Source organism: Aquila chrysaetos, chromosome 1 (assembly GCF_900496995.4).
Source record: "Aquila chrysaetos chrysaetos chromosome 1, bAquChr1.4, whole genome shotgun sequence".
Classification (NCBI taxonomy): domain Eukaryota; kingdom Metazoa; phylum Chordata; class Aves; order Accipitriformes; family Accipitridae; genus Aquila; species Aquila chrysaetos.
This window is the reverse complement of record NC_044004.1, coordinates 44,405,774-44,428,623: the sequence shown is the minus strand read 5'-3', so window position 1 is coordinate 44,428,623 and position 22,850 is coordinate 44,405,774. Positions and strand designations below refer to the sequence as shown.

Below are 22,850 nucleotides of genomic sequence, written 5' to 3'. Positions count from 1 at the left end.
CTGTTCAAGACAGCATTATTAAAATCAAATGACTTAACTGGTATGCCTGTCTACATGGCTTAGGTTAAACTGGTCTCCAGATTTGAAGGCTGTAGGATTTTTTTTTTTTTCCTTTCTTTTTTGCTTCTGGCTAGATAGCTAGGATCCAGGGTTCCTGAATTTTCTTTCTTTTTTAATTTTTTTTTTTCTTTTTCTTTCTCTTTTTTCCCCAATGTGGTCCACTTCATAATTTCATCTGGGAAATTGCTTGGTAAATATTACATTAATGCAGGCACATAGGCAACACTACATTTTTTTCTGCTGTCTTCCTCTGGTGTAACATAGCTGTGTTTTTTATTGCAGGTTTTATGTTTTCTAGAGTGTGTTAGGTAGTATTGGTCCCCTTGCAGGCAGATACGTTATGATGAGCTGATGGTCTGAGTATCCCTTTAATTGGAATCTGGCAGTACATGGGACTGCCAGGACATAGGACTTCATGGGCCAGTGACTCCTTCCAGGCCGATATTCCTAGTATTGAAATCTGATTTTAAGGAGCAAGATGCAGTTAGAAAAGTCTCTTATTTCATCCCATTCAATTCTTCCAGGCACCCAGCGCGCCATGTTCAAACAGGCTATGCGACACTGGGAAAAGTACACATGCGTGACATTTATAGAACGAAGCGATGAAGAAAGTTATATTGTATTTACATACAGACCGTGTGGGTAAGTGAGGATGTATGGTAACAGATACTTGTGCTTTCAATGTTTGGCCATGTTTGTCAGCTCTGCAGTTATAAGTAAGTATATATATACTTCACAGGAAAATGAATAGACGGTTACTGCATTTAAGTGATACATGTGTTCTGCTTGGCTTTAGGTTCACTGAAAGCAGTATGTGTAGTAACTTTTTGAAGTTACGCCTCTTTTGACTATGTCTAGATAAAATGATCTTGCTATATATACATAGATATGAGACACTTATATTTGGCTCTCTGTCATGCTTTTAATATTTATATGTATTGTTCTAAAGGTATTTCAGGCTTATCATTTGATTATTCTTAGCTTTCTCCATGTCACATGTTGACTGCTGAATTATGTATGGACATCTATCCCATATTCCTTTTCCAGCTTAATTGTTGTTAATTGTAATTTTAACTCTTCTATTGTTAGACTGTCCTTGCCCAGATTTTTTAACCACCAGGTCACTGATGTGTAGAAGTAAACAAACCAGGTTTTACTACTCAATAGTGCAGCTCTCCATTAATCGCCATGTTCCATCTTCAGATATTTCTGCTTACAAGTGCTTCAGTGTCGTGATTTAACCCCAGCCAGCAACTAAAAGTCCCCCACAGCCACTCGCTCACTCCCCCTGTGTCAGGATGGGGGAGAGAATCAGAAGGGTAAAACTGAGAAAACTCATGGGCTGAGATAAAGACAGTTTAATAGGGAAAGCAAAAGCCACGCACACAAGCAAAGCAAAACAAGGAATTTATTCACCACTTCCCATGGGCAGGCAGGTGTTCAGCCATCTCCAGGAAAGCAGGGCTCCATCATGCGTAACTCTTACTTGGGAAGACAAACACCATCACTCTGAACATCCTCCCCTTCCTCCTTCTTCCCCCAGCTTTATCTGCTGAGCATGACGTCGTATGGTCTGGGACATCCCTTAGGTCAGTTGGGTCAGCTGTCCCAGCTGTGTCCCCTCCCAACTTCTTGTGCCCCCCCCAGCCTCCTCGCTGGTGGGGTGGGGGGAGAGGCAGAAAAGACCTTGGCTCTGTGTAAGCTCTGCTCAGCAGTAACGAAAACATCCCTGTGTTATCAACACTGTTTTCAGCACAAATCCAAAACGCAGCACTATACCAGCTGCTATGAAGAAAATTAACTCTATCCCAGCCCAAACCAGCACACTCAGTCAGCTATGTTTGTTATTTATTCCACTCAGAATTCTTAGTTTTATATAGTGGTCAGTGAACTTCCTGAGTGTACCATATTAATTTTCCAAGAAGAACGCTCACTACCTGTGGAAATACTGTACTTCTGATAGTCACCTTCTGTTTGGGTTGTAGGCTCCATAGTGAACAGTTCTCTGTCTTGCTGACTTCCTGAACAATGAATACTTTGCATGCCTGCTTTTGAATTTTTATGGGATAGGGTTGTGAATAGAAGTTTTGGGACCTCCTTGCATTGTAGGAATGATCCTGAGTGTACTTAATTATAGCCCATAAAATTACATGTAGACTTAACTGTTTAAATTACTCCTGACATTCTTCTTAAGGCATAGGACAATGTAATAAAACCCACTCCTAGGCTATTTTAAGAAAGGTGTCACCTTTGCCTTGGAAAGTCTCTGAGCCACAGATCCTTGCAATTGGATAGCTTATTCTACAGGAGCACCTGTGAACTTGCCTGTCATGTTCTTGTGCTCCCGTAGGTCTGCTGTAGACCCCTGTTAGAAACAGTGCCAAATGAAATGGACTTTTTTTCTGACCCAGCATGGCTGCTATTTCAGTTAATGATGCGACCCGTAAGATAGGATTCAAGGACATGACATATAGCTGGAAGAGAAATGGGAAGCAGAGAATAATCGTGATGATTCCCTGCACTCATATAGGTAGAAAGCAATGTGAATTTAAACAAAAGAGTGTGAAAAATATAAGTGGTCTCAGGTGCCTTAGAAAGAGAAGTATGCAGATATCTACGGAGATCTTGGTTTCGTGAAAAGTAAATTCTACAACTTAAAAATGCCCAAAGCCAAATGACAGAAAATCTCTCCAGCCCAAGCACTGTTCCTTGGGCTGGTTGATGCTTCATGAAATCAAGTCAATTTAGGGTGAAGGCTGGATTATAACCAATTTGAACCAGAAGGTTGAAATATACTCAGTGCCTACCTTCAAAGTCACCATTATCCTTTACAGTTAATGTTGTTTTGTTGATGGGTACTTTACAAATTCTAAGTAATTTACAAAGGCTGTAACAAGTTTAAAGTAAGGAAAAAACCAAGGAAGAGTGTGGCTATGAACAGTCCACCAGTGATGGAAAAAACAGGCTAAACAGAAGGGGCAGTTGAGTGGCTTTTTTGGAGATCCTGAATCCATAAGCCATTTTAGGAAAAGCCAGATAAATAAGAACATGTCTTCTCTGGGTGAATGGGAACCACTGTGCACTAACCACCGTCATACAGGGCTGATGCAGGATTTTCCATGGAAAGAGCCCAGACAAAAATGACACCAAACCATCTGCAAACACTTTCTGCTACATGGCCAGCAGAAATTAATCTCAGTTCTTTCCCATAGCACCCAGCTGTGTTGGTTTGTTAGCACATTGTGTCATTATTGTTTGCAGTACCATGGCAGCTAACATTCACAGATGAGGGAGACTTTATTGTACTTAGCACTGTTCAAATTAAAAATTAAATGATAAACCCTGCCCCGAAGAACACACAGTCAAAACATAACACATTTAATGAAACAGAAAGTGGATACAGTCATATATGTGGAAATTCAGGTGGCAATATCTACAAATGTCAGAGATGACAGCATTAGCACACTAGCAAGTGAAGTGTTATTGAGCTTTTGTAAACATTAAGGATATTTGGAAGGACCATAATGCATTATTTCTTGCAGCAGTTCATGGGAAGCTCATCCCAGAAGGGCAGTGATGAAAAAAGCATATTTGAAATATAGCAGCTGGTTATCAGAGATACATGACCTTGCTGAATTTGAGAGTTTACATATCAGCTATGAATGAAAGAGAAGTTTTGATTATCATAGACCCATAGGACTGCAAGGGATCTCAGAAAGATGTCTAATGTATTCTTAAGACAGAAACGACTATACCTAAGTCATTGCTGATATATACTTGTCTAACTTATTTCTAAAAACCTGCAAAAATGAATACTTCACAGCCTGCTAGGAAATGTAGTTCTTCAGTATCCTTAATATAAGAAATGTAGGAAGTCAGGTGCAGTATTTTTGGTCATAGCTAAACCAGATATTTCTTGCTCAATTAAAGTACGTTAACTTTCTTTCCTGCTCACCATGGCCATAGAAAATAAATTATTCCAGTTTCTTTTTTGAAAGAATCTATTATATACTTTGAGACTATTATTATGCCCACCCTCAGTTCTATTTTCTTTTAGGCTAGAAAACACCTAATTAATTTAATCTTTCCTGGTAAGTTGTGTTTTCTAGGTCTTTGATCACATTGTTATTCTCTTTGAGATTCTTTTCAACTAGTCCACATCTTTCTTGAAATTGAGGACTCAAAACTAGGGTGTGTTTGTCCAGATGAATCATTACTTCTGCTGAGCCAGTGCTAGAGCTAATTCATGTATCTTGTAGTCTTTCTTCCACTTGGGTACCTAAGCATGATGCCTCCCTATTTCTCAACAGCTGCCACATTTGACTTGTGATCAGTTGGGATGTGACTCCAAATAAAAGTCAGAGTTCTTTCCACAGCACTAATACGCTGTCACTGGTTCCAGCATGTGCCGTGTTTTGCCCATCTCAGGACGTGAAATAATTCTGTATTTCCCTTTTCAGATCTCTTCTCTAATCTGTTAAAGTAGCTATCAATTCCAGGCTTGTCTTCATGGTATTTAGCAGTCTTTTCTTAGACTGCAAGTTTAAAGAGCATCTTTTCTATCTTCACTTCATATAATATTCCAACCTGCTTCATACCCCGCTTTGTATCAGGGTTCTATAGTTTGTTTATGGGCAGCTTGTGTGGAAAAATGTCAAAAGCTTTACAGCTGGATCCCTCCTTCCCATCAGAATAATTTCATCTATTGCAGTCTTAAACTACAATTGTGTCAGCACGTCTTGTTTATTTAACCAGATTTTGAGAACAGTTAATTATTGAAATATTGTTTCTTAGTACAGCTGAAGCAATTAGTTTGAAATTTTGTAATTACTGATAGTCATTTATACCCATTAGCTGCAGATGTGAGAATAAGAATATAGTATTAAGATACTAGTGTTTATGATTCTTCTACCAAAGCAGTGTACATTGGCATTAATACCTATTACAGCAGCTATTTATGCAGCTAGTTGATTAGGGCAAGTAAAACTTAATTTGTAAACAGGTTCAAAACACTCTTTGTTCACTACTGCTTCTCTAGCCTTATGTTTCTTGTTATCAGATAGTAAGTGCCTGAAGACACAGTCAGTACACTTCTCTGTATGGAAAGCCAAAAAAGGTGTCAGCAAACTGGGATGGCCTATAGTCACATGCTCTTGATAAACATTACCGAGTACAAGATCAAACTTCTTTTTGTATAGTGAGACAAAAAAAGAACAATTAGTCATATGGTTCTGGCATCTCAGCATGCCTTTGATCTGACTTTGTGGCAATTTTTGTTCTCCACTGGAAGACTTAAGCACTTTTAATGAAAAATTTCAGATGACTTATTACAATCACTACCGTATCCTCTTGTATGGGTATTTGACAAAGCTGTCTGAGATACAGAGAGACCAAATCTCTTTCACGTGCTTCCCCAAACATTGTAGACTGAACACCTTCTGAATGTTTTAATGTTTTTTAAACTTGCTAGTATATTAAATAGGCCTTACAGGCAAGTCCTTAAAGTTGGTGAACCAGGTAAATTCATTGCCCGAGGTACCCTTCTGCAGCATTCTTTAGCTTTAAGAAGGTATACATGTTATAAAAGGTGCTCAATCACTTTTATGGAATGAGAAGAAATTCAGAGTTGTGCTAAATAATCCGTTGCACTAGGGCTGACTCATGCTCTCGGGTGGTAATTGACTCTAGCAGCTGGCACTCTTCCTGCCCACAGCAGCTGACACAGCTTCTCTGCTGGTTGTGGCGTGGCCTCCAGGATGGGTGTGACCAAGGTGTAGGTGAGCAGTTGCCCTAGTCTAAAACATAGTGCATTAACATAAACTGAATGAGGGGTGATGCGTGTTAATACACTGGGATAGGCAGCTGTTGGCTGAGGAACAGGCTCAGTTGGCTGTTCTTTATAATATTGGGGTAGTCGTCTCCATGGAGCAGACGAAGAAGCAGTAGCCGCTTCTGGCATCACAACAGGTCCTCTTAGGGCAGTGAATCAGAACATTTAGTAACCATGATTGTACTGATCCCTGACAATAAGCAAATTCATCAAGCCAGGTCATAGCCAATATCTCCTTTGTACAGAATGAGTTGTATATGTGATTGAAAGAGGCGTGTTTTCACCAAGAGAAAAACTCTGCTTCTTCAGTGAGATTTTGTTCGTGAATTTTGTGAACTTTCTCTTGCTTTGTCTAACATGTAGGTGATGATATGCATTCCTAGTATGTTTATGAAGTTCTGCAGCTTTTCATCCACAACTTCATACAGTCAGTGCCATGGCAAGCTGATGTTGTGGTCTATGAGGATTTTTATATTATCACACTCTGAAGAGTGCAGCTTTTTAAAAAAGGGCAACATTGACCCTACCCGATTCTCTCTTCCTTCATATTAATTTAAGAGCATTTTTGACAGTAGCTATGAAATAGTATTACTTAAAAGAATGAGTGTGTTGTTCCAGTCATTTCACTTTCTCTGTCATTTGTTTCTCTTTGCTCACCGTCATTGGTCAGCTAGACTGATTAAATGGAATTAGAGATTCATAAATAGTTACTGTCTCCAACTGCTGTCTGGTGCAATAAAGATTAAAGAGATGAGGAGCTTTAAAAGCTGCCAGTTGACTGAGTTTAAGGGGCATGACAAGTGGTCATACAGCAGAGAGAGGTCTTGGTCTTTTGCCAAACACACCTGGGGTCACACCCATGATATTGCAAATTAATTTTTTTCATAGATTTATTTATTTTAGTTTTCCTTACCCTTTGACTCAATGCAGCTGTTGAAATGATCAGAATCTTGTAGCTTAATTGCATGAATCTGGTGTGCTTGACATGACACTCAACCTAGCAAATCCTAATGACCCTCTATGAGTGTGCACTGCTGCTGTTATTTTAAGACTTGGTGTTAATTCTAATTTTTCTTTGGCATGTAAAGAAATACTCAATAAATTTGTTTATAATTTCTGGGAAGCACTTGAAATCTGTTAAGTAACCACTGTAAGGGAATTACCATACCCATCTGGCTGCTTGTTTTTAGGAGTGGGCCAGCACTAAAAAAATAATTCCTAATGTTGTTGGGTTTTAGGTGTTCAGTGTTAGACCACCTAGAGGAATACTATGTAAAAGATTGCAGTTAATTTTTTTTGTTCTGAAAAGAAAACGTCTTTCAAATGTGTCAGATGAGGTACCCAAAGCCACTACACACATTTGATAATGCCTAACTTCTCTTGTTTTTTGTGACTATAATAGTAAAATGTCAAATTATTTTTGCAAACACCTAAAAGTCTATCTGATCTATGAAATACCAATAAAAGCTTTCAGAGGTGATCTTAAGCACCTCTGTTCTCAAGAAACAATCAACTTTTTGGTATTGTTAATTGTATTTGGTAAATTGGTTAATGAGGTATTTATTTACCATATGTTCTTCTAAAAACAAATCGTCTTAATAACTTAATGTGTTATACAAGCCATTTTGTTGTTCTGCTATTATGGCACAATTATTGCCTGACCTTTTCCAAGATACAGTGCACGACCTTAAAAGGTTAAACCCTCTTTTGGTCCAAATGAAGTAAAAAGGATAGGAAGAGGTAGACTGTAGTTAAATTCTTGTTTTATTCTTTTGCCCTTGTTGCAAATAGTGTCAATAAAAGCAGAACTGGGGACATCATAGAGGGTGCTATCTGGAATATTTATTTATTATTTTTTCCCTTTTTCCTTTTCTCTGTTTGTCTCCAAAGTATCATTTTGCAAAAATTTTACTGAAAATCTATGGAAATTTTGAAGCCACCAAATATGTCTTTGCTAGTTGAAGCATGTAATGTACATGAAGTCAATAACATAAGCATGTTAAAACTATTGAAATTGTATTAAATATTCTACAACCTACAGTCTTAATAACCTATTGATTTGCTTTAAGCTATAAGAAATGATTAATGTTCTTTAGTTCTACACTGCAATTTTTCTCTATAGAGTTTCCACACAGTGGTAAACATGAAGACTCAGCAGAAGTGTTTCAACTGTTTTAAACTAAAGGATTTGTTCTGCCTTTTCATAACTATGCATGGTTATCCTAACTTTATTCTCATCAATCTCTTGCACTGCCATCATGTGTTGTATTCAGATCATAAAGGTTTTCAATTGCAAATTCAGTTCCAGGATTTAAACAAATGTGTTGAGTCTCCAAGGTGTATTTTGCAGAATTATAATTGAATGAAGAGCTAGATAGGTTAAAATCGGTTGTGTGGTTGGGCTTGTAGGGTTGTGGTTAATGGCTTGGACTCAGACTGTGACTGAAAGTGCAGTATCACAGGGGCCTAACCTGGGACCTGTCCTTTTTAACGTCTTTATCGATGACCGGTGAAGAGGTGACGTTGCATGCTCTCATAAGGTTTGCAGATGACACCAAGTTGGGGGACACACCAGATGATAGGCTCAGTGGTAGAGCTGCCACCCAGAAGGGCCCAGGCAGGCTGGAGGAAGTGACCAACAGGAACCTTATGAAGTTCAACAAGGTCAGATACAAAGTCCTGCACTTGCAAAGGAAGGGCAAGATAGGATGGGCACTGCCGGGTTGAGGAGTAGCTCTGTGCAGAAAGCCATGGGGCAGTGAGCTGGGCAGAAGTTGGCCATGGGCCCTGGCCACAAAGGCAGCCAGTAGTGTCTGGGGCTGTGTGAACAGAAGCACAGCTGGTGGTGGCTCAAGGGAAGGGGTTATCCCTCTTTGTGCACCACTTGCTGGATTACAGGTAGACCCTACATCCACTTGTGGGCTCTCAGTACAAGAAAGATATTAATAACCTGGAAGGACTTAAGCACAGGGCTGTCAAGATGCTCAGGAGGTGGAGCACTTGCCCTGTGAGGAGATGCTGACGGTCCAGGGTTTGCTCAGTCGGAGAAGAGTTGGCTTTAGGGAGACCCAGCAGGAGGCCTCAGTTCCTATGGGGAGGGATGTGAGGAGATGCTGTGCCCTGTGAGGAGATGCTGACGGTCCAGGGTTTGCTCAGTCGGAGAAGAGTTGGCTTTAGGGAGACCCAGCAGGAGGCCTCAGTTCCTATGGGGAGGGCAACAAGAAGAGGGAGCCAGGCTCTTCATGGTGGAAGAGCTTCGTGGGAGAACACAAGGCAACAGGCATAAGCTAAAGAAAGAGAGAATCAGACTGGATATAAGGAATAGATTTTTCACAGTGAGGACAGCCAAGCATTGGAGCAGGTTGTTCAGAGGGGCTATGCTGTCTCCATCCTTGGAGGTTTTCAAGAACCAACTGGATAAAGACCTGAGCAGCCCTGGTCTGACTTCATATCTGACCCAGCTTTGAGCAGAAAGTTAAACTGGAGACTGCCAGAGGTCGCTTCCAACCTGAATTATGCAAGAATCAGTGGAAATTTATCCATATTTAGTAGTCTGTAATGTGAATTCTAACAGACTGCATGCATTTTATGCTTTTCTGTTTTTAAAATAACCATCAGGCATTGTCAGTGCATTTTATCTCTTTGTACAAGTTAAGGTCAGTACAGCATAATTACCATAATGATGTACATGACCTTAACATAGGTAGGAAGCCCTAACTCGTTAAGTTCACCTAATATGGAAATGGTAAAAGGCTTTCACAGAATGTGGATTACTTCATCTGATTGTGTTTTCTACCATGGTTTCCTGCAGACTGCCAAGGAAAATGATACATCTTAGTTCTTGCTTCAAAGTGTTCAAAGATAAGGAGCAATGTTTTCTAAAAGGTTTAATGTTTGGGACCTAGGAACTGTGTTTGACAAATTTATTCAGTGCACGTAACGCAACTGCCTGTGACAGTGAATTGGGAATTCTGTACTGAGGACAGAAGGTCTTTAATGGCTTTTTAAATGAATGAACTTTTCTGAGAATGAAGAGTTACTGCAAATTCTACTACTTTTGGCTCAGAGTACAAAGTGTGTACTCCAGCATTCCTTGTCTAGTTGGATGGGACAGTAAACAACACTGTGTAGGAGGTTTAAAAAACAAACAAACAACAAAAAAAACCCCCAACAAAACAACAAAAATCCCCAAACCCTCTTAGGGATCCAAGTACTTCTCTGCCCAGGGTGAGCACAAGTGAATAAGAGAGTATATGAACTATGGTAATTTCCTTATTGCACAATAGAAACATATTCAAAGAGTTTACTGACTTGTGAAAGATAAAAACCAGGGTAAAAATGATATTGAAAATATCTGTAGTGCTTTAATTGTGTTTACATATTCACCTGTAGCCATAGTATTTATTCTGCAAACATGCAGTCTGAAAAATATGTTAAGCAAAACCATGTCAGCGTGTCAGGTGCAAAGGTGAAATCCACTGTGGAATCATGAGATAAAATGGTGTAACTGCTCTAAATTTTTATTTTAATCTTATTTCTGCTATCTGTTGCTCCTTTTTATCACCTGTGCTGTATTTTTAGGGCACATAAGGTAAATGAATAGGTCATAAATACTGTAAATAGTAATTTTGTGTTAATACAGTTTCTACAGAGTGAGGGAAATACACAGAGCAATACACAGGTGTTCTTTATTTTCTTTTACTGTGGCGTGGAACAGTAGCACATAAACCTGCAACATTGACAATGGCACAGAATTGTAGCAGGGAGTCTAAATTACCATTGTTTTTATTTACCTGCCTTGAAGAGAGCCTTGAAGAGGCTTAAGAAAAGCACCTTAAGAAAATAATTAAACATGATATTGCACAACTCTAGCTGAAGCACTGAGCCTGATTCAGTGCTTTGACCTAAAAAGGTGATTCATACCTATCCTTGGAACTATCTAAAGCAGGAAGAAAAGTGTTAACTTATTTTGAAGGTAGGAATACTTGAGAAGCAGTTGAGATAGCAAGGAATGATTTTAATGTGAAGAATAATTTTTCCTAAGAGTATTTTCAAATTAGTTTCAAAATTCTTGATACAACCCTCCTAGGCTGTTGTAGTAATACTTTCCTCTATAAAGTAATTTGTGTGGCCTTTATAATTTTAAGATATTACTATCTTTTTTTGGTATATCTGTCTTTGATTTTAACCATTAGTGCAAAACCAGTATATGTTTACTAAGAACAGGTATTGTGAGCTAAAATGCCATGGCTGTACTTCTCTAATATTCATATTTTAAAATTCTGGTTGTATTAGACACTAACAAAAATCAATGAAGATGACCAACCAAGACTGATTGACTAGCTAGCCAACTAACCAAAGTGAAAAGTGTCTTTGCCACCACAAAACCTGAAAAGGAGGAACAAGCTAAATGTTGTCTGTAGAATTTAATCCGCTGTGAGTATTGCTCCCATGGCTGCTCTTCCTTTATTGCCCACAGAGACATATGAAAGATAGGATCATTCACCACATTAGCATCGACCTCCTCAAGGGCCAAATATATTCTGCTATGTGAATGTTGCATCAGAAAACATGTTTTTATAAAAAAAGACGGAGGAGGGAGAGAGTGGAGGTGATCTGCTCAGTACAATTCCATTCCACCTGTGTCCTGGTTTCAGCTGGGATAGAGTTAACTGTCTTCCTAGTAGCTGGTACGGTGCTATGTTTTGAGTTCAGTATGTGAAGAATGTTGATAACACTGATGTTTTCAGTTGTTGCTGAGTAATGTTTAGTTTGAAGTCAAGGATTTTTCAGCTTCTCATGCCCAGCCAGTGAGAAAGCTGGAGGGGCACAAGAAGTTGGCACAGGACAGAGCCAGGGCAGCTGACCCAAACTGGTCAACGAGGTATTCCATACCATGTGACATCATGCCCAGTATATAAACTGGGGGGAGTGGGGGTGAGGGGATTGCCACTCAGGGACTAACGGGGCATCGATTGGCAGGTGGTGAGCAATTGCACTGTGAATCGCTTGTATATTCCAATCCTTTTATTATTACTGCTGTTATTTTATTAGTGTTGTCATTATCATTATTAGTTTCTTCCTTTCTGTTCTATTAAACCATTCTTATCTCAACCCACAAGTTTTACTTCTTTTCCCGATTTTCTCCCCCATCCCACTGGGTCGGGGGGAGTGAGTGAGTGGCTGCGTGGTGCTTAGTTGCTGGTTGGGGTTAAACCACGACAACGTGACAGATGGCAGAATTTACAGAGCAGAGATCTGCTCTGGGAATCAGGGAAATCAGGCTTTTATTAGGGAATATAATGCTGGCTTGAAATATTTAAGATCTTCAGAGGTGACAGAGAATCAGTTTACAAAACCTGAAATTGTCTTCCATTTTGCTAGGATTTGCTTTACTCTCATTTCTCTCCTTTTCCTAGCATAGTCAGCAGACTTTTTTCTAACCAAAAAGTGGACATCTCAGATAAATGCAGACAGTATGAAAGCTGAAAAGGGCATCTCTGTTCCATAAGTTTATACTGGAATCATGGAAGTGCAGCGGAACAGGAACGAAACATGAGAGCAGTTTTGAAGCGGGGTTTTTTGGGGTTGTTTGTGTTGGGTTTTTTCTTGTGAAAATATGGCTTTCTGGGACTAAGGTTCCTATTACAAGAAAACAGGAGTGAGAGAAAAAAACTCTTTGCACATATCCAGAGCGTTCAACCTCCTAATATACTGTTGTTGCAAATGACATTGTGTATCACCCATAGCCAGAGAAACAAAAAATGAGGAGGGGTTGCACAGTGGCATCACAGGATTCCGCATCTCATTCAGGATACCTTCCTTCTGGATTTTCAACTGCATGCTAAGTGCATCTTTTAAAGGACTACTATTTCACTTGCATCATTTCTGTACCCTTTATAGATGGAACTAATGAAGTAGAGTGACTTTTCAGATCAAAATAAAGCAAACTTATCAGAACTGAGTGACTAAAGTCTGGTGAGTGCTGTCAAGACACACAGCAGAAGTATGGCACAGAAGAAACCTTGCTTTACTTATTCTTTCCTCTTCCCTCTGTATGCCTCTTGAGTGTGCATGGGCAAGAAAGTAGTGATATGCATGGGTGAGGTGGTATGTCCAGTCAACTTTATTTTTATTGGTTCTTTGGGTGAAAAGCAGTTCCTGTGTCATTCTGAGATACAAGGCCACAAGCAACAATTCTATTGAGCATAGCTGGCATCTTTTAAGAAGACCTTGAATAAAAAAAACCCCGCAAACATTCATGTGTCCTTATTGGGTATTCTGAACAATAAGTTGTTCTTGCACTAGATCTAGACTTTGTGAGACGGCAGAAATTGCATAGTGTATTGTTCTGCTGATTTTTTTATATAATATTTTCCCATATTTTAACTGAATTTCCTATATAGTTTATAGAGATATGCATGAAAACTTTCATCTGTGTTTGTGTTTTAATTACAGGTGCTGTTCTTATGTGGGTCGAAGGGGAAATGGTCCTCAGGCTATATCTATTGGCAAGAATTGTGATAAATTTGGTATAGTTGTCCATGAGTTGGGTCATGTGATAGGTTTTTGGCACGAACATACACGACCAGACCGTGATGACCATGTCACCATCATTAGAGAAAACATCCAGCCTGGTGAGATATTCTGAGAAGTATTTTGGGAAAAAAAGTCTGTTTATTTTTGGTGTTTCCTTCATCTGCTCAGCTCTCTTAAAACTGAACGCTGAGTAGCAGAAATGAACTGAACAGCAGAAATGAACATTTATGCCTGCTATTCCTCTTAGCTAGCCTGGTCTCAAGCTGATTCGCAAATGAAATACTGCAACTAAAATATAAGCTTTTCTAAAGATCTGGTGAAGTAGCAAGCCATTAAATAGTATTGGCTAGAGGGAGAGAAGTAGTAATCATGCTCAAAAACTTTGAAGGAAACTATTGCTCTTAAAACCCTTTAAAAGTCCTGTTTCTGTGCTTAAGAAAGGGCTTTTCTTTTGTAGTCTTTAATGAATGGTGAGTAGAAGCACGTCAATAGCTTTTTAGCTGCCCAAGAGGTTTAGACTGGGGAGGTAAGCTGAGGAGGTTGAATCTGTGATAAAGATGGGCACTGTTCCCACCCCTACAGAGCTTGCAGCTTTAGTCAATGGGCTTGGCGTTGTTGAGACAAAGCATCTGAGGAACCTGAGAACTTTAAACTGTGACTGTCATCTCTTTGTCAGTCTAGTTCTTGTGCCCACACTTGTGTTGTGTGGGCAAGATGGGAGGGAATTAGGCATGTTTTATTTGCAGTGTTCATAAATGTGCATGGTCTTTGTGAAACACTGATTTTGACTTACAGGAATTCTCTGCTCAAGAAGGGGTCAAATCAGAAATTGTCCAATGATAGCTTGGAGTATTTGTTCCTACAGAAAATGTTTTAAAACAAAATAAATTTGAGATGCAAGAAATCTTTGCCACCTCAACTAGGACTTGGAAGATGACTGGCAGCTAATACACACTCCCACAAGTCTCTGAAGTCCTGAAAGGGCATGTGCCTTCCTTTTGTTTTCTCTGTGTTATTGACTTGTGTAGATGCCATAAGTGGTCTTCCCCTGTTCTTTTCCTGCGATGGGGAAAATCAGCTGGAGTGCCATCCTCAGCCTCCTGCTCTCTCCTTTCAGTTGTCTCTCTAGTTTCTGGCTGAAACCACTTCTTGTGGTGTGGCATGAGCTTGAGGATCACTAAATGGGATCAGGAAGTCATGACCACCAAGACATTTGAGTTTTGTTATATTATGGAAATTATGTTGGTTAATAATGTTAATGCCACCGCAGTTTTTTTTGCAAGACACCAATGGGAATATGAATTGGAATAAAGGGTGCTTTGCATTTCTTAATACGCTGATTAGGACAAAGAACTTCTGGTCTGGAATTATGAACTAAGTATAATTCTTTTGTTCCTCTTCTGCTTTCATTAAGTTGCAACAGCTGGCTCTTGAAAATGTGACTTTGTAGTGTTTGTATTACATGGGGGCTCAGAGAGTAGACTTTGCTGAAGCAAAGTCTCTTTAGCATCCAGTCTAATGAGCCTATGATGAGGAGGGTTCTTTCGGGGTCTTTGCTGTCAAAATTATTTCCTTCTGGAATTAAGAACCAAGCCAGCAAATTTTATGAATTCTACGTGAAGTGCAACATAACGTATGGGACCTTTATGTGGGTTAGGTGAATGAGAACAGTCTTTCTAAATGCCAAATACAGGAATTTGATGTGTGTTTCAGAAGACATGTCTGCCCTCTTGGTTAATAAAATCACACAGTTACTCCCAAATGGCTAAGATTTATGAATGTCAGTGAGTGATTAGGTTAGGATCTTTGTTGTTTTTCTTCTCCTGTTTGGTTTTTATCTTAAAAAAATAAAATTAAAGAAACTGATTATCAATCATTCGTAGGTCAGGAATACAACTTCTTGAAGATGGAGCCTGGAGAGGTGAACTCCCTTGGGGAACCGTATGACTTTGACAGCATTATGCACTATGCCAGGAACACCTTCTCAAGGTTGGAGTCTCAGGTTATACCTTTTGACTTTTAATTCTATTCCTCTCTGTGAATGCTAAGAACTATGCTTTAAGTATTCCGAAACTGCTTAAAATATCCCTCGCACTATAGTATTCTTACAGCAGTCAAAAAGCACAGCTTGTTTATTTTAAGTCAGAATAATTTAATTATATTTTTAAACATGGGGGTTTTTTTCTGTTCACTTTCAAAGAAGCCTTTTGATCTGGCTTCAGTTCTTTAGATTTTAAGACAAGATAATCTGGAAACATCACTTCATATAATACTCACTTTCTTTTTGTCTCCACAAAAATTTGAATTTAGAAAAAACAAATGAGTGAAATAGTTAGGAATTTTATGTGTAACTTGATCTGCTCTCTTAAAGAGAAATAACTTTTGATGCATAATGTCTGAGTAACTATGGGTTATGCAGGTAGAACACATTATGGTATTGGGACATCTACCATGCAAGCCACAGCCTTTGCTAAGGACTGCAGTCAACCATTTATAAGAGAGGCTGCAGCCTCTTCTCTATTGTTTGTACATGTTGTTACTGTCATCAAAAACATATAATAAAGAGTTCTGCTGGTTTTGCTCTGGCCTGTTGCAGGCTGACCCATTCCCAACTCCATAGTAACTCATGTGGGGCTCGCTCTGAAACTCTGCATGGTTGTGGGGAGCTGTACAAGGAGCTGTTCCCATAGGCTAGCCCTACTCTGGAGAATAAGTGAAGAAGGAGTCTTTCGCTTGGTCTCCTGTTATCTTTCATACCAAGTCACAGTTCACCTAATTAATCTCTAAAAATACCAGAGTAATGTAACTTAAAAGAAACCTCAAAAAATCCCCAACAAAAAATGCTAGTTTGAAAATTATGTGCTTAGCTTTTTTTCCCCCAATTCATGCTTTTTAAAGCAAAACTACTAGACAATCTGAGACTCTGGAATGAACCAAAGACCACCAGAAACCTCAACAGCCTTTGCAAATTTCTTAAGCTTGTTCTCCTCAATATAAATGACAGTATTTAAAAAAAAAAAAAAAAAATCCTACCAAAGTATGTATTCACCATACACATAATTCACCCCTGGAAGAGCGTGGGAATGAGCCATATGAGGTAGATATTAGTCACATTGCTTAATCCAGTTACAGATACCATTACCTTAAGGAAGAGATTATAAGAACGTATATAAAATACAGTAATTTAACAACCTGGAACCCCACCAGAGTCCTAGGGCAATGACAACATCAAGATAATTTGATTTGTGGGCCCTGATCTCACCACTTTCCAAGCTGGCAAAAACTGATATTGCTATGAGTAGGCATGCCCTGCCCCAAGGTACAAGAGGTTGTTACTTCATACTGTTTAAAAACAACCAGCAAACCCTTGAGGTCCTGTATTGATTTGCACTGATTTATCTTGAAAGCGTGAGTTGTGCTCAGTGAGGCATATTGCCAGCTGTTTGTTGTTAGACTTTACTCACCTGTATAAGTAGTAGAAATCATAAAACACCATAAAGTTCCAGTCACACACAGTGATGTTGTTCGTGCTGTATTAAAACTGTTACAGGTTCTTCTCTTATTAAAGTGCTAAGGCATTTAAGGGAGGATTGTTTTAACATTTTTCAAAATATGAATAGCATCAGTTTCAGGTTGTACTAAAAGTCAGTGGAAAATAAAATTATAATTTATAGATACAAACACATTTTTGAAATAGTAATGTGCCTTATTTCTAGTAACTGAATAATGCTGCAAGTAGTTTATTTCACTGTTTAGATTAGGGTAACATCCTGAGATGTTTCTTTTTTTTCCAGATTTCTAGTGATGCCACAAGAAATCTGACTGGGTAAAGAGAGCAGTATGTGCCTGCAATACACAAAATAGTTCGTTTATTATAATTTAAAAAACAATCCGTATTTATAAACAGTATTCCTAACTACAAAGATCCCTACTGTTCATTCATTTTTGGAGCTACCAGTTTTACTTTTCAATAAAAGCCCTACAAGTATACAAGAGAGTATTAAAAAAAATAAAGAGAATACAGAAAGATATTCATCTGTTAACTTCCATTTTACGGGATTTGAGGGATTTTCAAATTCTCTAACATGATAATAGAACCTAGTTTTGTACCTTACTCTTTTAAAATTTATGTGAGACTACCAAGATATTTTGATCATATTTAAAATTTGGGAAATTATGAATAAAACTGCACATTTGGAACTAGTGTGCTTCTCTATTATGTCTAGTCATTTAGGGTAAATGTTATTAAAATCACCTATGGTAAGTTGATATATTTTATTGTAAAGCAAGCAGAGGCTGGCAAGTAAACATTTCTGTTTCAAAAGCAGCAGTGGCTAGAGTAGAGTTAGATCTGTTATAACACCTGACAGAAGAATGATTAGCAAGCGTACCTGACTTTACCTGCTCTTACACATGTAAGTCAGACTTTAATACTTTGTTAGAAGTATATAACTTTGCTAGAAATAGGAACTTGGTGATTAAGAATTTTGTGTTAGGGCCTAATCTATGTATTTTTATATAATTTCATAATTTATTTTTTTCATTATAGCAAGTACTTAACAGCAGTACCTTTTTCCTGTGTAGTCTTAATGGTACTAAGAGATTTTCTTCCTGTTGTCTAACAGAAATATAAAAGCTGATATGTTAACTGATGTACTGAAAGAAGATTCTTTTTTGATAACTTTGCATAAAGTTTGCCAACCTGAGGAATTTTTATGACGTTTTCTGTATTTAAAGTTCTGCATTTTACCCTCTTATTTATGACAAATGTAAATTCTAGATTTACAAAATAGCATTATACATTCCTAAATCTCAGACAGTTTTATGACAGAAACCTGATAGGGGTTTTTGGGGTCTATTTTTATTTTTATTTTTTTTAGGGGCATGTTTCTGGATACCATTCTCCCTTCCCGTGATGATAATGGTATACGACCTGCCATTGGCCAGCGTACTCGTCTAAGTAAAGGAGATATTGCACAGGCAAGAAAGCTGTATAGATGTCCAGGTATTGCACCACAAACAAACAAAAACCACATACTAGCAACTGTTTGACTTGTTGTTCAAGAGGAATGATACATTTTTTTGAGTCAGCTGCTCAGCAGTCTTTTTCCATGTTGGCAACTGACGTAGGCAGTTCAAGAATTGAATCATAAAAAAATCTTATAGATAAGGTCTCTGGAACACAAAGCACTTAAGGACAGATAAACTGTATGAAACAACACTTAGTTCCATGACATTTCAGTCTTTGTTTTCCTTAGTTGTTCAATGACTAGGAAAAAAAAAAAAAAAAAAAGATGTTTAATATCACTTCTAGTTTGCCTATTGACTGGAGTCCTTTTTTATTTGAATTCAAGTAGGGTGCAGAAGGAGCAAATTAAATTATTGCAATCAGCTCTGAACATATTACATTTTTTGAAAATTTGACAAATAACAAGCCAGGACAACTAACTTGTAAACTCTTTTATGGATGCTCTGGTTAGATCTTAGTCCAAAATTTCTACAGTTTTAACAGATACTTTTAGTATTTGAATATCTTCTGCTGAATTCTAGCATCCTGTACTTTCAATACATGTGAATGTTTTATCTCAAAATAGTGTTGGGGTAGAGTTGTCTGTCACAGAGACATCAGTGGCAAGTCTGGGGTAACCCAGAGTCAGCCCTGTGGTTCTCATTGTTCTCTAGTGCTAGTTCTTCATTAAGTGCCGGCAGAGTGGTGGAAATCTCAAAGCAAAAGGTTTTGCTTTCCTTGCTCTAGTTATGGCTGATACCAGTTTTAACCTTTGGTGTCAACGGAAGCACTTCAGAAATGCCATCTCTCAGTCAGAATTTGCCAGCAAGGTCCTTGTGGGAGGCTAGACGTACCAGCTCTGTGCCACATAGGTTTTACAGCCCTCCTGCTCCTCACGGGAATAAATGAAGTCTCAGTAACTGTTTTAAGTCAGATATATGGCTACTTTTTACCACCTGATCAATACAGAAGGACTAAGATGAGGGATCAGGACTGAAGTGATGGAGCTGCTTCAAATTTATATCAGCAAGAGTGGGATCTACTGAAGATCTGGGGCATCTGATGTGCATTTGATGCACACGGTACAGCTGAAATATGCTTTTCCTTTGTGCTGTAAGTACACTGAATCATAATCTTCTATATACTGAGAACATGCACAGTGCTTCCGGGCCTACCAGAGGAAAAACCACTTTAGCACATTTTCTTTAACAACTGTTCCTTTTGGAATAATTTTTGCTCTTTCCTTTTGATACAGAAAGTACTTGAATAATGGCATTCTTCTTGGCAGCATTATTTCTAGTAAAAGTACACAGAGAGCAACAATTTCATAAACACAGAGAATACATACATATTGTGATAAAGACAAATTTTTGAGACAAAAATAGTCTATAGAATTAAAACTACTGTGAAAGTAGCTAGTATCTTATGATCACATTTACTTAAGAAAGAAAGAAAACAAATTACAGCCTAGGCTGTTTAGTGTGTATATAATACTCTAACATGCACTTTCAGTCAACTGAAAAAGTAGTGTGCTTTTTGAGCTAATGTTCAAATAGTTGTTCAGAGAAAATGTCCTTTTCATATAATTCATGAAAACGTGTAATGATGAGTTATCATTTCTTTCAATGTCTTGAAAATCTTTTTGAAAGTTGGTTTCACAGTATTATAAAACCATGGTTGTTCAGCAGTAGTGCACACTTTAAAAGTAAGATATTTTTTGCAGCACTGGTGAACACAGGTCAGAGGGATAATAAAAATGAATGGTTGTTGCAGGATCATGTTCATTTTCTGGCACTTTCCTTTGGCAAACTTTGGGATAAAAGACGTTGGTTTTCTAACCTTACTTAGGTGAGCCAGTCCATAAAAGAAAGTGAGTTTTAAGAGAGAGAAAAAGGCAGAAAGTTTTGCTACAAATTTTAAATAGCATACTATTTAACATGCTGGGGTTTTCGGTTAATATTTTTAATAGAAGCTGAATAACTGAATAACACAACATGAACTTAAACAACCAATAAAGAAAGCAGCTCTCTGAAAGTTGCACGGCACTTGTGATCTAATAAGTTTTCCAGCAAATAGTGAGACTGAAAATTCAGACATTAAGCTTTCAGTTTTATGAAAAGAATCATGCCATCATTGTAGTATATAGCAATAAAATCCCTGACAGTCTGTTATTTTTGGAGGCATGCTGTATTTCCTATTTCAGACAAAAGATGTTATTCATGATGTCTGCTTGTGATAAAACAGCAGTGAATATTTCAAACGTTAATAACATCTGCATTGTTTCATGTGTTCATTTGTGTTGCCTTAAATGTAATACAATGAAAATACAGAAAACAGTAACTTAAATAAATCACTATTTTCCAGAGATGCACACTTCTTTGATAAAGGATTTTGTGGTATTGTGCATGTTTCGTTTGGAGTTCTAGTTATTCCTGCAAGCAGTTTCTGGTCCAAGAAGCCGGCTGCGTTTTCTGGGGCCCATGAACATGAAGTAGAGCTCAGGGCTGCTGGAGAATAAAACTGATCCACACAGCTGTGAAGCAGCTGAGCCTTCTGGGTTGTTTAGCTAGTCAGGGTATTCAGGGTCATTATTCAGGAAAGGGCTTAGTGACCAAGGAACAGTTTTGAGCTTGGTGAAGCCAAGGCATGAGATTTGATAACCTGTCTTTCATCAGCTGAGTCAGTGCCAGGGCTCAACAACCTAGCAACAGCAGTTTTGGTTTGTTTTAAACTTTCTTAGGATTTTTGTGGAAGGAAAACATAATTGGTGTTAGGGATCTGTTACATTTTAATACTGAGTTACATTGTTACACGATAGAATAATAAGGAGAAAGCAAGGAACTAAGTTTAGGGTCCTTCCTCTGCCAATCTTATTTTGAACTTTGAGTGTCTTGGCATTTGAAAACAGATCTTGAACTTCAAGGCTGGATGTATTACAATAGTTTTCAGACTGTCTAATGGAGTACAGAATATGTTTTCTTCTGGTGTAGCTACTAAAATTTCAACACAGGTCTACCTTTATAGTTTTATATAGAAATTGTAGTTGATTTAAAATTCCTATGTAGTATTATAGGAGCAAAAGAATAAGGAAGAGAAATGATGGAGAAGGATACTCTTAGGCAGAAAGAGAGGAAAAGAAATAACTGGGTAGAGTGGGACTGAATAACTGATGGGAAGGGAGGCTCAGATTGGCAGGAGAAGGCTGTTCAGAGGAAGAGAAGGTACATGGAAGAAGTTCAGCAAATTTACAAATTGCCAGGGTCTGTGACAGTATGTGTGGAAGAGAGCAGATGAAGGATACCTAGCCTGGCTCTTTTCTGGGGCTATTGTCAGTGTTCCCCAGGCTTAACTTGCTCCCATCTCTATTAGAATAGAAAAGAGTGTTCACCTTCAAAAGTCAGCCTTTATTCACTACATAAGGAGGATTAAGGTTTTTAGATTAAGACTGTTTCCCTATAAAGGGGAATCAAGTCAACAGTAAGACACTGAGTTGTAGTAAACTAATTTAAGTTTTTTGTTTAACAAGTACATTATCAGCACCAGGTATTTGTAGGGCTCTGTGGCAGCTTTATATGCCATGTATGGATAGTTTTACAGACTTGGGTCTAAGTAAAAAGTATTAAAGATCTTAATTCTCTTTGGAAAAGGGTAAGCTTAAATTAGCCATATATGACAGTATGTATTTGCTAGTGCTATGGACAAAGGAATGAGAGTTGGTTTCCTAAGTGTCCTGGAGGATCTGGGCTTTGTCATTTGCAGATTTCATTATAATCCTTAATGGAACTTGACCGTGTGTGTAGGCCAACCCAAAGAGGTGTTATACACAGGCTGTGTAATTAAACACTGCTGCAGAGTTCACTGGTAGAAATTGCTTTGTATAAGCATATAATCTACCTGCTGCCTTTACACATTGCTAATCTTTACAAGGAGAAGGAAAAATGGTTTCCCTTTCCTTACCACAGAAAGGCTTATCAGAAGTCTAACCTTCTCAAGCTGTAAAACAGACAGGAGATTGTTTTTTTGGTTGGAGTGTGTGAGTGGGGAGAGCTAAAGTGACATTTCTGCAAGCAGTCTAGCCTAGTAAAATTGATATAAGGCATGACATTTGAGAAGGGGAAAAAAAGCATTAGAGAAAACATTGGCATTGTTAATGATTAACAATGGAATAAAAATGTACAAATGCTTTATAAAGCAAAGGTGCGTAAGACTGAAGTTGTAATTAATTTCTTCTGACATGAAATATACTAAGATTAGTTCTTAGGAAATTTAAATAAGTGGTCCTTACTACTCATTTTCCTTCTACGTTTCTTTCCCAAAGTGGACTCCATTACTAATGGACCATTACACGGTAAAATGTTTATAACATACCATTTTATAAGCCTAGTCATGAATTCCATAGTTGCCACAGTCCAA

The 22,850-nt window shown here is 38.2% G+C and overlaps 1 protein-coding gene across 4 annotated transcripts in view; it reads left to right on the top strand.

The window, feature by feature from the left end:
• The window catches only part of TLL1 (tolloid like 1), a 162,731-nt gene that overhangs the window by 90,974 nt on the left and 48,907 nt on the right, over positions 1 to 22,850 (top strand). For all 4 annotated transcript variants that reach the window (XM_030015076.2, XM_041124304.1, XM_030015059.2 and 1 more), the window contains exons 5-8: positions 585 to 702; positions 13,349 to 13,527; positions 15,313 to 15,418; positions 18,310 to 18,434. In XM_030015076.2, coding sequence (XP_029870936.1) covers positions 585 to 702; positions 13,349 to 13,527; positions 15,313 to 15,418; positions 18,310 to 18,434 — 528 coding nt within the window. The remainder of the gene's footprint in view (positions 1 to 584; positions 703 to 13,348; positions 13,528 to 15,312; positions 15,419 to 18,309; positions 18,435 to 22,850) is intronic.